We start from the raw sequence: 11,441 nt of genomic DNA, 5'->3' as shown, positions 1-11,441 counted from the left end.
CTTTTAGAAAACACATCCAAAGCCCCACTCATTTCCGAGGGTGCCTTTTGCACTTTGACCACCAAAGCTACACCCTCATGGCTCCCAGCTCCAAAACCTGCAGCCCCAGGCTTGGCCATGCCTCACACTTGCCAGCCCTGAGACCCAGTGACTGGAGACACTGTCCCTGGAGGCCAGAAGCTGCCTGCACTGACCTCTCAGAGGGACAAGAGAGGGGGCTATCTCCCTCCCCCTGCACCCCAAATCCATAATCCGACTTTGGTTCCAGAGGCAAGAAGCCAGACTGGGAGAAAAAGTTAGGGGTGGGGTAGAGGGTGGAGGGAGGAAAAGTTTAAACCAGGAAGGTTTGGTGGGATAGCTTCCCCGCCACCACCCAGAGGGAGCCTGGAGAGGGAAGGATTGGGGAGATCAGCGTGGGGTGATGAAGAGGGCACCCGTACGCTAACCCTTTTGAAAGCGCCAGGGGGTGGCGTCCCCGCCAGCCCTGGGCCAGGAGGGCGGGCGGGCCAGCCGCGGTGCGCCGGGATCGGGAGCCGGGCACCCGGAGCGGAGCCATCTCTTACCTGCCGCCCGCTTGGGTGCCTGCTGTTTCCTCCTTGGCATCGCTCTACTTAGCTCCAGTCTCACTTCTGGCGCCCCAGCCCTGAGCCGCGCGCGGGGGCCGCAGTCTCACTCGTCTTTCTGTGGCTCCTAGGACGTCACTCGGCCTCTGTCCCCCTGACGATCCCCCTGCCAGAGCTCCAGCGCGGGGCCGGAGACCCCCTCTCTGGGTGGCAGATATGCGGCTGGCGCCGGCTGCTTGCAAGTGGAGGTTGGTTCTGCCTTGTTTGTTTGTTTGGTCTTTTTCCCCCTCTCTTTTTGTTTTGCTTTTGGATTTTTTTTTTCTTTTTTTGGTTTTGCTTTTTGCTGTTTTTTTTGGTGACTGGTGAGACACTTGATTTCTTTATTAAACATCCAAGACGGGGTTCAGATGGCAGGGATGAGGGACGCACACGCACCACGCGCACACTCGCGCTTAAAGATAAGGGGGAAAACAATCCTGGGAAGACAGTGGATTTCTTCTTTTTCTTCTTCCTTCTCTTTCCCTCCTCCTCCTCCTCCTCTTCCTCCACCTCCTCTTCTTTCACCACCTCCTTCTTCTCCTCCTTCTCCTCCTCCTCCTCTTCCTCCTCCTCTTCCTCTTCTTCCTCCTCCTCCTCTTCCCTGATCTTGATGGCGGATTCGCTGGATTCGCGCTGGGGAGAGATCACTCACTGTGGGTTTGTTGTTGCTGTCAGATCCCCGTCTGTGAGTGATATGCGAGAGGACAGGAGCGGGTTTGGGAAAGACAGAAAATCTGGAATTCACTCACACACACACACACACACACACACACACACACACACACACACACAATCACGCTCTCTCTCACACACACAAGCACTCTCTCTTACACACACACACACACACACTCACACCCCCACATATGCTCTCCCTTACACACACACACACACACACACACACACACACACACTCACACACACACAAGACAGGGCGAGGCGATGCCAGCAAACATCGATCCCGGCTGAACAAACTGAACATTAACAAACTCCTCCTCTTCTCCCGGCGACCTGATGACAGGGAGAAATTTACTCCCCAGCCGCAGAGCGCCAGGCAGAGGGAGTCTATTAAAGGGACAGTGTCCCGACTGGGAGAGGAGCTGGGGAAAGGGGACCCTGCCTGCTGGTCTGCAGCCCAGGAGGCACCCACCTCCTCCTCACTGGGGCAGTGGAGTGTCCTCCTGTCTAGATGCCCCTCCAGGAGGAAGAAAAGGGGGGAGTGGGAAGGAAGGGGGCGGGGCTCTGGCAGAGTTGGAGACAAGAATTAGAGTTGGCGATCAGAAGGAGACATCCTACATTTCCTGGGGGACAGACTAGGGGAATGGGACTATATCCAGTCTCAACCTGTTCCTCAGCACATAGCCTCCTCCCAACTCTGGAAGTTCAAGTTGCTGTCCTTCCACTTTCTTGGACTATTGGATTTTTTTTTAAACATCTGCTTCCTGGGCAGACTAATTACATAACCTTCATTCTGTTTCCTTTCAATACTGACATTCACTGAGCACCTACTGTGTACCTGTTTTGCAGTCACAGCAGTGACAGCGAATGGGTAAATCCGGATTGTGGGTGAGGGGAACAGCATCTGAAACAACTTGCCCCCTGGTGGTGTCCAGTCACTTCCCAGAGGTCTGCCTTGCTGAAAATTTGATGTACACATTTCTCTATGTTATCTCTCCACTGGGCTTGGAAAGGTGGGTGCTGTGCATAGCTTTTTCCTTGGATAATTACCTCCAATCTCACTAGAATATAAGTTCTTAGGGAAATGTGTCCTCTTTTATCTTACTCTATCTCCCAGTGGTGCCAAAACAGAAAACAGCTTCACCCTCAATAGTGCAATAAATGAAAAGGAAGCAGGGCATGCTGGGACTAGGAAGCAGGGCATGCTGGGAGTATAACTTTAGAGTGGCCTGGATTGGTTCAAACTGAGCGTTGGGCTGGGACTGAAAGAGGAGTCCATTTCAACACGTTGCATGGCCATGGGTGAATAGGATGACCCTGTCCTGAAGGAACTTTCCTTCCAGTGGGGTAGAAAGCCAATGGCAAGTGGAAGGCAGCAGAAGGAGGCAGATCTAGGGTCGGAATGAATCTGGTACTGGGCATTGTACTTAGGGCACCATACCTGCCAAACAGGCAGTCTATTACTGAACTCTATTTCTGATCCTCTTTTCAATTTTTTATTTTAAATGTTGAGACACAGTTTTCGTTAAGTTATTCAGGCTGGCCTTGAGCTCATTCTGACAGAGGTCTTGAACTTGGGATCTTCTGGTCCCAGGCTCCTGAGTAGTTGGGATGATAGGCCTGGGCCACAAGTCTGTCATGAATCTGGAGTTTGAAGAAGGAAGGATGTTTACCAAGTAGGGCTGCCTGGGGCAAGTCACAGATAGGTAGGTTCTAATCTTGGAGTAGGAGCAAGTGGGTAAATAGGGGACTCTTGATATAGCTGCCCTTGGCATAACATTAGAAGTTCCTGCTTCTTAGTCCTCCCAACCCCACAAAGGATGTACTCACCTTTGTTCTCTAAAGCAGGTTTTGCAGCCCTAGATCTCTTAACATTTTGGGCCACACATTGCTTGCTGGAGATGAGTATGGTCCATCACAGTGTAGGATGCTTGCTTGGCAACATCCAGGCCTCTAGATGCCAGAATCCTCCCCTCTGCTCTGATGACAGAATGTTTCACAGACATTGCCCAATATCCTCTGGAGCCAAAATGTTCCCTGCTTGGAGACTGCCACCTTGGACTTTCTAGATGGGAGTGAGCCTTCTGGATTGCTGGATATGGGCCTGGTTCTGGAGTTACATTGAACACACAGACTCCAGTATTTCATGCAAACCCGCCTGCTCACTATAGTCTGAGAACTTCCCAGAACATACTTACATACATACATACATACATACATACATACATTCTTCTTCTTCTTCTTCTTCTTCTTCTTCTTCTTCTTCTTCTTCTTCTTCTTCTTCTTCTTCTTCTTCTTCTTCTTCTTCTTCTCCTCCTCCTCCACCTCCTCCTCCTCCTTCTCCTTCTTCTTCTTCCTCTTCCTCTTCCTCCTCCTCCTCTTCTTCCTCCTCTTCCTCCTCCCCTTCTTCTTCTTCTTCCTCCTTCTCCTCCTCCCCCTTCCCCTCCCCCTCCCCCTCCCCCTTCTCTTCTTCCTCCTCATCCCCCTCCATTTTCAGGAGTCAGACAAAGTTAATGCTGCTGACTTTAAGACCAAAGCATGCTTAGATATAACTGAATGGCACCAGGGGTGATGTTGCTCCTGTGGCACCATGATGGACTCTCTTCTGTCTCTTTGTTCCTCCCCACGATGTATCCCCTGGTAATGAGGCCTGACCAATGAAACCTCAGATGCCTCCCACATTGCCCCTTACCTCTTGCCACCTGACTCCTCCTCACGGGTGATTAAATGTCAGCTGTGACTAGTTCAATACAGTCTTTCGCAGCAGTACTTTTGGGCCACAGGAAATGTAGCTCACCGGACCCTACCCATCGGCCGCAAAGCGCTGTTATTGTCACTGCTCCCAAAGTGCTAGTTAGTCATTTTCAACAGCCCCGAATGAGTCTCCGTCCCACACGGGTAGTACACGTAATTACATCACCTGGTCTAAACCACCCAGACAGCTCCCACCCCTTATCACAGCCTAGCTCTTTGGCAGCTGAGGCAGAACAATTGTGTATTATTACAGTTGGCAATGTTAGCAAAGAGGTCTTAACCATGGTTTCTCAGAATACATTTGGAAAGCTCTGAACTTGCACATCCACGGTAGAGTACAGTACCGTGATCACAGGACCAGGAAACACAGACTTAGGAGAAGGGGTGAGTCGTAAGGGCTCACCATGAATTTGCCATCTTCTCTGGAAACCTGTTGCCTTGGGGAGTCATATTATGCTCAAGGCAGCATCTGAGAAACTTCTGTAGTGTGCATAAGGGATACAAGGTATTGTCCTAAGAAAACCAGTAGATGGTAGGATGTTGTTCTAGTTAGCCTTGGCTGTCAACCTGACACAAATATGGTGTCATCTGGGATAAGAGAACCTCAGTTGAGAATTGCTCGGATCACACTGGCTGGTGGCCTTATCTTCAGAATTGCTAACTGAGGTTGGAGGGCCCAGCCCACCATGGGCGGCACCATTCCCTAGGCATGAAAGCCTAAGCTGTGTTAGAAAGGCAACTGCTGAACAAGCAAGTAAGGGTTTCCCTGTGGTCTCCTGTGGTCTCTGCTTCAGTTTCTGTCCCGGAGCCCTTCCATGGCATCTCTCAGTGATGGACTGTAAGCCGCAAGCTGAAATAAACCTTTCCCTCCCAAGTTGTTTTTGGTCATGGTACTCATCACGACAGAGAGCAAACTGGAAAGGTGTATACATAGGGACACACCTCCAAAAAAATCTAGGATACCAGAGGACGACAGAAAAGGGAACTTATTTGGGGGACTGGGTATTGGGACAAATAAGTTGGGGACTCTGGCCCACAGCCTTGCTCCCAGGTTAGTTCTTACCTCAGACACCTCTGCTGCTTTACAACCTTCAGTGGTTTTATCAGCACAGACTCTCCGTTACTCCATTCGCTATCTGTACGTCCTACAAGTTTCTAGCATATCTTCTTGCCTTGCTTCTGGAATGTTCTCTTACCGAGCTGTATTTCCCCTCCAACCGGTACTAATAGAGTTCTCTGATTAGTCTACCAGTGTGGAGCAGAAAGCCAGAGAACTCAGATGGCCCCGAGCCGTGTGGTCTTAGCACCGAATAATTCTGTATCACGCCAGGAGAAACACGTTCCCTTTCCAACCTCCTTCGTTTATAGTAAGTTGCGGTATAACACTGTTCCTCCTGGACCTGACACCTGATGACATCTAATCTTTTATTGTTTCTCGTGTGTCTATATCTGGTGTGCGTGCGAGTCCGTGCACGTTGACGCGTGTGTGGGTGCATGTGACATGGGGGTCCTGCCTGGCAGCTCTCCACCTCATTCACTTAGGCAGGCTCTCTCGATGTGTGCTGCGCAGAGCTTGCCGACATGGGTTAGGCTAGCCAGTCAGCCTCCTCTACGATGCCCTGCCTCTACCTTCTGAGAAGAACGGCAGATGGGTGTTACACCCGCCTGGCATGTCCCTGCCTTCTGTTTGGTTAAGACCCCTGCCTTTCTACTTCATAACAAGAACCTTACCTGTAGAGCCATGTGCCCACCCGAATAACTTCATTCTTAACCCCGAGGCTGCAGAATTCATCCTGGGAAGCTCAGGGAGCAACAGCCTGTTTAGCCAAGCTTTCACAGAGCAGTTTGATTTGCTGAACTTAATGGGGGAATTGCGTTCGGTGCCGTTGGAAGACACTGCAGCAGTTACCTCAGTGCGTGCTTAGTGAAGTCTAAAAAAATAATCACGTATTTAAGGAACAAGGAATAGGATTTATAGTTCAGGTGGAGGCAAAGTGTATTGGTTATGGTTTGAATATGGAATTTCCTGCCCCCACACTTCCATGGGCTTTACCTTGGTCTCTAGGTGATGGTGCTGTTCTGGAGAGACATGGGGCTTTGGGGGCATGGGATCTAAGTAGTTGACATAGAGTTTCACTATGTAGTTCCAGAGTCTCTGTGTCTTCATCCACCAAGATGTCATGCATTCTGCCTTGCCTTCTCCACCATGAACAGCCCAAACGCCCTTATGTCAGGGACCCAAAGAAATAAACCCTTCCTGGAGTTGCTTCTGGTCACAGGATCTGGAAGAGTAAGAACCAAAGGCAGTGTAGACGTTTCCGGAGTGAAAAAAAATCGCTGAGCGCACACACATCCCCAGCACCTGAGAAGCATCTCTCAGCAGCCAAGTCTTACAGCAATGCTGGGGTTAATTCTGGAGGATTCAGCTTCCCGGGGGATCCGGCACTCAAACTTCAGGATGAGTAAGGACATGAGCAGATGGGCGTGACTCAACTTCTGCCCCCACAGGAGCTCTACTCATCCCGAGTGAATATCAGAGTTACCCGGGCACTTTTACCATCATCATCATTATCATCACCGCTGCCACCACCACTACCACCACCATCTTCATCTAAAGATAAAGAGGTCCAGGCCACACCCCAGACTTAATACATGAGATCTGGAGTGTGGCCAGATCATTAAGATTTGAAAGTTCCCAGGCAATTCCGATCTGGTGCCGAGGCATGAGTACCTTTCCCAACCAGAAGCATAGCTGTATAAAAGGGAAATCATGTATGGATGGTTCTTAAGTACAAGGTAGAGAGCATCTGGTCTGGAGTGAGTTGCAAGGTCTTCCAGGTAGACCCTCAGGAAGCCTGTCAGGCCCATGACAGTAAAGGGATGCTTTTGAGGGCTTTCTCCAGCCGACTCTCTCACTGCTGGGCTCCAACCCAATGCTGAGAGCCTACTTTACCTGGGCTCTGTGGCTTCTGGGCATGGGTGTGGCTTGGGAGACTCCATTTTGCCACTGTGCCCCCAGGCTTCTGCACTCCAGCAGAAGAAGGAAGTTTATCCTTCTTCCAACATCCGGTGCCTGTCCCCTCTAAACCCGGAGATGTCACCTCTTTGGACCTTTCCCTTCCCCTGTTCTACTTCATACCTTCCTTGTTTATCCTCTGTTTCCTAGGATTGAAAAATGGGCTCGGATCACCAGTGATCTCACAACATGGTCCAGTATCGCTGCAAGGGAGAAGAAAAACGTGGCAACATGTCTAAATAGTCGTTACGCACGTCAGCAAGGAAAGACTTACCCAGCACACTTCAGGCATGTGGACAGGGTCTGAGTCAACTGTGGCCTACTGCATCACTTCCTGGTTCCTCCCTATGAAAGATGCCATTCTGTTACCGGTCGGTTTACCTTTATTTTCTCACAGCGTTCTTTTAAATACCACCTCTTCCAGAAAGCCTTTCTGACTGGATAGCCTAGGATTCAGGCTTTTTCTTTCCATATAGATATGTGCCAGAGAAGACTGACTTATGTTTGGACGTCAAGGTCATGGCTAGAAAGCAGCCACAGAAGGCTCCTGGTGGAGGGGTGGGGTGGCCTTTTTAACTCTTTTTAGCTCACAGTGTTCGGTCTGAGAAAATTAACTCTTTCTATACTCTGCTTTACCCAAATGTGTGTGTGTGTGTGTGTGTGTGTGTGTGTGTGTAATCAACCAAAACAAACACCAATGTCCAGAGCTTACCTCAGAACCATCCATCAGCCTGTGGGGATAGAATCGGGTCACACCCCAGTATATCATAAAATTCCCTGGTACTTTCAATGTGTGGCTACGTTTGGAAGTCAACATTCCGTATGCTTCCCCCACCCTGGGGCTATAATTCATTGCCTTTTTCTTATGTCCTTTAAGTCACTGAGCTCTCCCATCTAGTACTGTCTTGTGGAAACATTAAGTTGGATGTCTCTGGTTATTTTTCTCCCTCCCATGATAGCTGGTATAGGTTCATGCTATCTAGGACAGTCAGACTAAGCAAACCCGAGCAGAGGACGGGAAGAAAGGTGTTATACTGGGCTAGAGAATAAGACTGACTGGATCGTGTCTCATACCAGGATTGGGGGGGACAGCGAGTGTCTCCGTAGAGTCAACTCTTACACGGGGGTCTAGGGGAAGCCAATGAGGAACAGGGGCCTGACGTAGGAAGGGACTCTGGATTTCAGAGAGGAAAGGATGCTGTCTGTGCAGAGGGGTAAGACTCCATTAGGGAGAGGAGAGCAGGGAGGCTGCCCGGAGAGTCGGGTCCTTCTCAGAGAAGTTCCATCAGAAAACAGACCTCCAGTATAGTCCAGTTCCACACTGTATGGCCAAATTCCAATCCACTCATGGACATCCTGAAAACATCTATTGCATTTCAGAGCAGTTGCCCGGGCGATGACCAATAGGCCTGGTAACCCAGATCTGTAACATTAGCACAACTCCAAGGGCAGTCTGAGATACAGTGTGAGTTTAAGGCCAGCCTCGGTCACTGGGGGGCTGGGGACATGGTAGGAACACACTGGCCTAGCTTGTAGGCCCTGAGATCAATTCTCAGTACCATAAAAATTAATAAAATGAAGTAAATAAAATGAGGGGAAGCTGATATGAGTCTGTGGCTTTGCAGGCCTGCTCCTTAGAAGAAAACTACCCAAGTTTTCCAGTTCTTTCTGTTTTAGGCTCTCGTGGTTCGGTAAATGTGGGGCTTTGGGCAATTAAGAATTCCGTGCGTCTTCAACAGGATGGTTGCCGAGTGCACAGGCCTGGCACGAGGAGCCGTGACATCTCATGTCACCTTTCTTCTACCTTGGAGTTGGTTGCTGAGAGAGGGTGACAGTGTTTTTGTTGCTGAGGCTGAGGAATCCAGACCAAGGCTCTGACTCACTCAGCCATTGCTGGAGTTCATTAGCCACAGAGAGACACTAAGTGGCTGTAAGGATCAGGGCGGCTTGGCAGCCATGTGACGGGCAGCCTTATAAGTCTCAGGTACCGGTGTAGTTCATACCACGGCGAGCGCGCGTTAAGCTACACGCTCCCAGGACTCATTAGAACCGTGCGCCCAATGGTGCTCCTCAACGTCTCGGAGCAAATAGAGAATGATATAATTCTCTCTGAGAACACCTTTCTGTCTTATCCACAGCATGTCTTATCTATTATGATTAGGGCCTTAAGCTCCCATAGTCCTTAACATGTCATGAGATTCTACCCCACTGCTTGCCGGGATTATGTCAAAGTGTCTTGTCCCGCATGCCGTTTTCACCCAATAATACAGCTTGTCTCTTCTCCTTAGGCACTGTTGGGCCACCCAACGAGGCCAAGCAATCCGGCTTAAAGTGAGTGAACGCTTGGAAGGCTGCCCTAAACCCTCTTCCTGTAAGGCTTGTATCTTGGTCTTGTTTCCCCAAAAGAAAGGTTTGGGGAGTTAGAATGAAAGTTTTTCCTTGCAAACAGCATGTTTGAGAAAGGTTGAGAGAGAGCTGTCTCCAGGGAGTGAGGGACGGAGGGAGGGAGGGAGGGAGGGGGGGAGGGAGGGAGAAGGAAAAGAAGCAATCAAGCAAGGAAGGGTGTTGGAGGAGGGGTAACAATGCAGAGGAAACAGAGACCAGGGTCCTGGAGAAGAGCAGGAGCAACTGGGGTACTGGCCCACCACTTTCCAGTAGTCCCCCTCAAGGACAAGAGAGCTGGGGTGTTTATCAACCCAGTTGGCCGGCTATGATGTGGCACTGCTCCGGGCTCACCTTGTAGACTCAAGGGCCATGGGTACCGGCCTGTAGTAATTCTGCTGATACTGAAGAAATAGCATCACCCAGAGAGGAATCTCTCAGCCTGTGACCCTCAAGAGGGCTCTGACAGGATGGAGGCCAGTGACGGCAGCAGCGATCCTACCTTGTCAGCCTTACCCCAGGCATGTGGTCATCTGCGACATGTGTCTGCGCGGTCAAACTTCTGCCATACCTTTGCTGGCTGCAATCTTTTTCGGGGATGGTCTTTATAATAAAGTGTTTACCTCCCTGCTTTTAATTTTCTTTTTAATTCTTGTATTTGGTTGGCCTCTTTTCTACCCACTTGGAGACTGAGGCCCCGTCCTCTCCGCAGCTGCAGCCACGTGGCTGTGGAATGGAGCTCTTTGGTAGTGCTGCTCCAGCTTTTGAAGAAAACAAGGCAAGCGCTCTGACGTATACATGGAAGTCCTTGAGCATGGGGTGGGCGTGGAATGCTCAAAATCAGTACTGCCCCCACACATCCCGGGATGCGGGGTCACTGGGAGTCCAGGTTTAAACATACGTGGCTACTCACACTTGGGCATTTTTGTTTAATGTGGGGGAAGAGAGTGATTAGAATCCTCATGTGTGAAATGTGATAATTATACCATTGGATTGTTAAGAGCGTAGGGAGGACCCTGGGAGCAAATGTATACTGTTTACCAAGATGTCTGGTGCAGCAGAACATCCTGCACACGACGCCCTTTGATCAACTTACAGGGATCTCTCCATTTTAGATTGCAACCCAGGGCTTCGCGTGTGCTAGGCAAGCCCTTTACCACAACACTCACTCTCTCTCTCTCTCTCTCTCTCTCTCTCTGCTTATAAGCGTTTGTTGATTGTTCATTGTTTGTAGAGTGCCCGGCTTATCTACACGAGGTTCACTCTGTATCTTATCAAGAGATAAACTCACTTTAGCTACATCTTCAGTCTGCAACATTAAGTCCCAGAAGGTGGGAGACCGGTGAAGAAAGGCCCTGGTGATAAAATGCCAATTCAGGCCACCGGAGGAGGACTGGCCTGTGGGCTCCATTTGGGGCGTCCATCCAGAAAGCATCTTCATTCCCCAGTAGTGTTCATGGGGCAGGCTGCCTGCTGAGGACACAGCAAGTAACAGGACCCTGCCTGGCCTTTGAGGAGCCTGACAACCAGACACGGGACAGGCTGGCAATAGGAAAACCCTCATAACCATGGTGACAGTTATGAGTGACATTTATGAAGCACCTGGCGACAAGTAGCGTTTCCATTGCTTTAGCATAAAAATAAAATCAGCTTTAGAGAGAATCTGATCGAACTCGGTGCTTCTGTGATCTCCGTTTCCTTCTCCGAGGAAACTGAGTCACGGGATGATTGGACAACGTGACCAAGCTCACAGATAACCAACGTTGAATCGTGAGTTCCCGGGGCTGGGGTGTGTCTCAGTTGGCAGAATGCTGACCCCGGCTTTGGTCCCCAGCACCATAGAAACCAGGCAGGGGGGCACAGGCTAGGATTCCCAGCACTACAGAGGTGCAGGCAGGAAGATCACAGTTACCCTGGGCTAGGAGTTCAAGGCTAGCCTACTCTACTTGAAACCTTGTCTTGAAAAAAATAAATAAAGGAAAACAATAAAAACAAAAACAAACCAGGAGCAG

General features: G+C 50.0%; 1 protein-coding gene and 1 long non-coding RNA gene across 5 annotated transcripts in view; one reads left to right on the top strand and one right to left on the bottom strand.

Moving 5' to 3' along the window:
- Tshz2 (teashirt zinc finger homeobox 2) overlaps positions 1 to 1,575 on the bottom strand; it is a 446,931-nt gene extending 445,356 nt beyond the window's left edge. Inside the window, 1 exon segment of one of the 3 annotated variants that reach the window (NM_001399744.1) lies at positions 564 to 1,575. In NM_001399744.1, the coding sequence (NP_001386673.1) occupies positions 564 to 603 (40 nt within the window). In that variant the 5' untranslated portion in view covers positions 604 to 1,575. 3 annotated transcript variants of the gene reach the window in all.
- Positions 673 to 11,091, top strand: LOC103691977 (uncharacterized). 2 transcript variants are annotated; one of them, XR_591875.4, is made up of 4 exons: positions 673 to 811; positions 7,198 to 7,418; positions 9,336 to 9,378; positions 10,664 to 11,091. It is a non-coding gene; the product is annotated as an uncharacterized LOC103691977 (long non-coding RNA). The 2 variants fall into 2 exon arrangements; XR_001837387.3 differs by having other exon boundaries at positions 9,336 to 9,418.
- The last annotated feature ends 350 nt before the right edge of the window (positions 11,092 to 11,441 follow it).

Source organism: Rattus norvegicus, chromosome 3, assembly GCF_036323735.1.
Source record: "Rattus norvegicus strain BN/NHsdMcwi chromosome 3, GRCr8, whole genome shotgun sequence".
NCBI classification, from domain to species: Eukaryota; Metazoa; Chordata; class Mammalia; order Rodentia; family Muridae; genus Rattus; species Rattus norvegicus.
The sequence above is the reverse complement of the archived record's forward strand: the minus strand, read 5'-3'. Positions and strand labels throughout refer to the sequence as shown.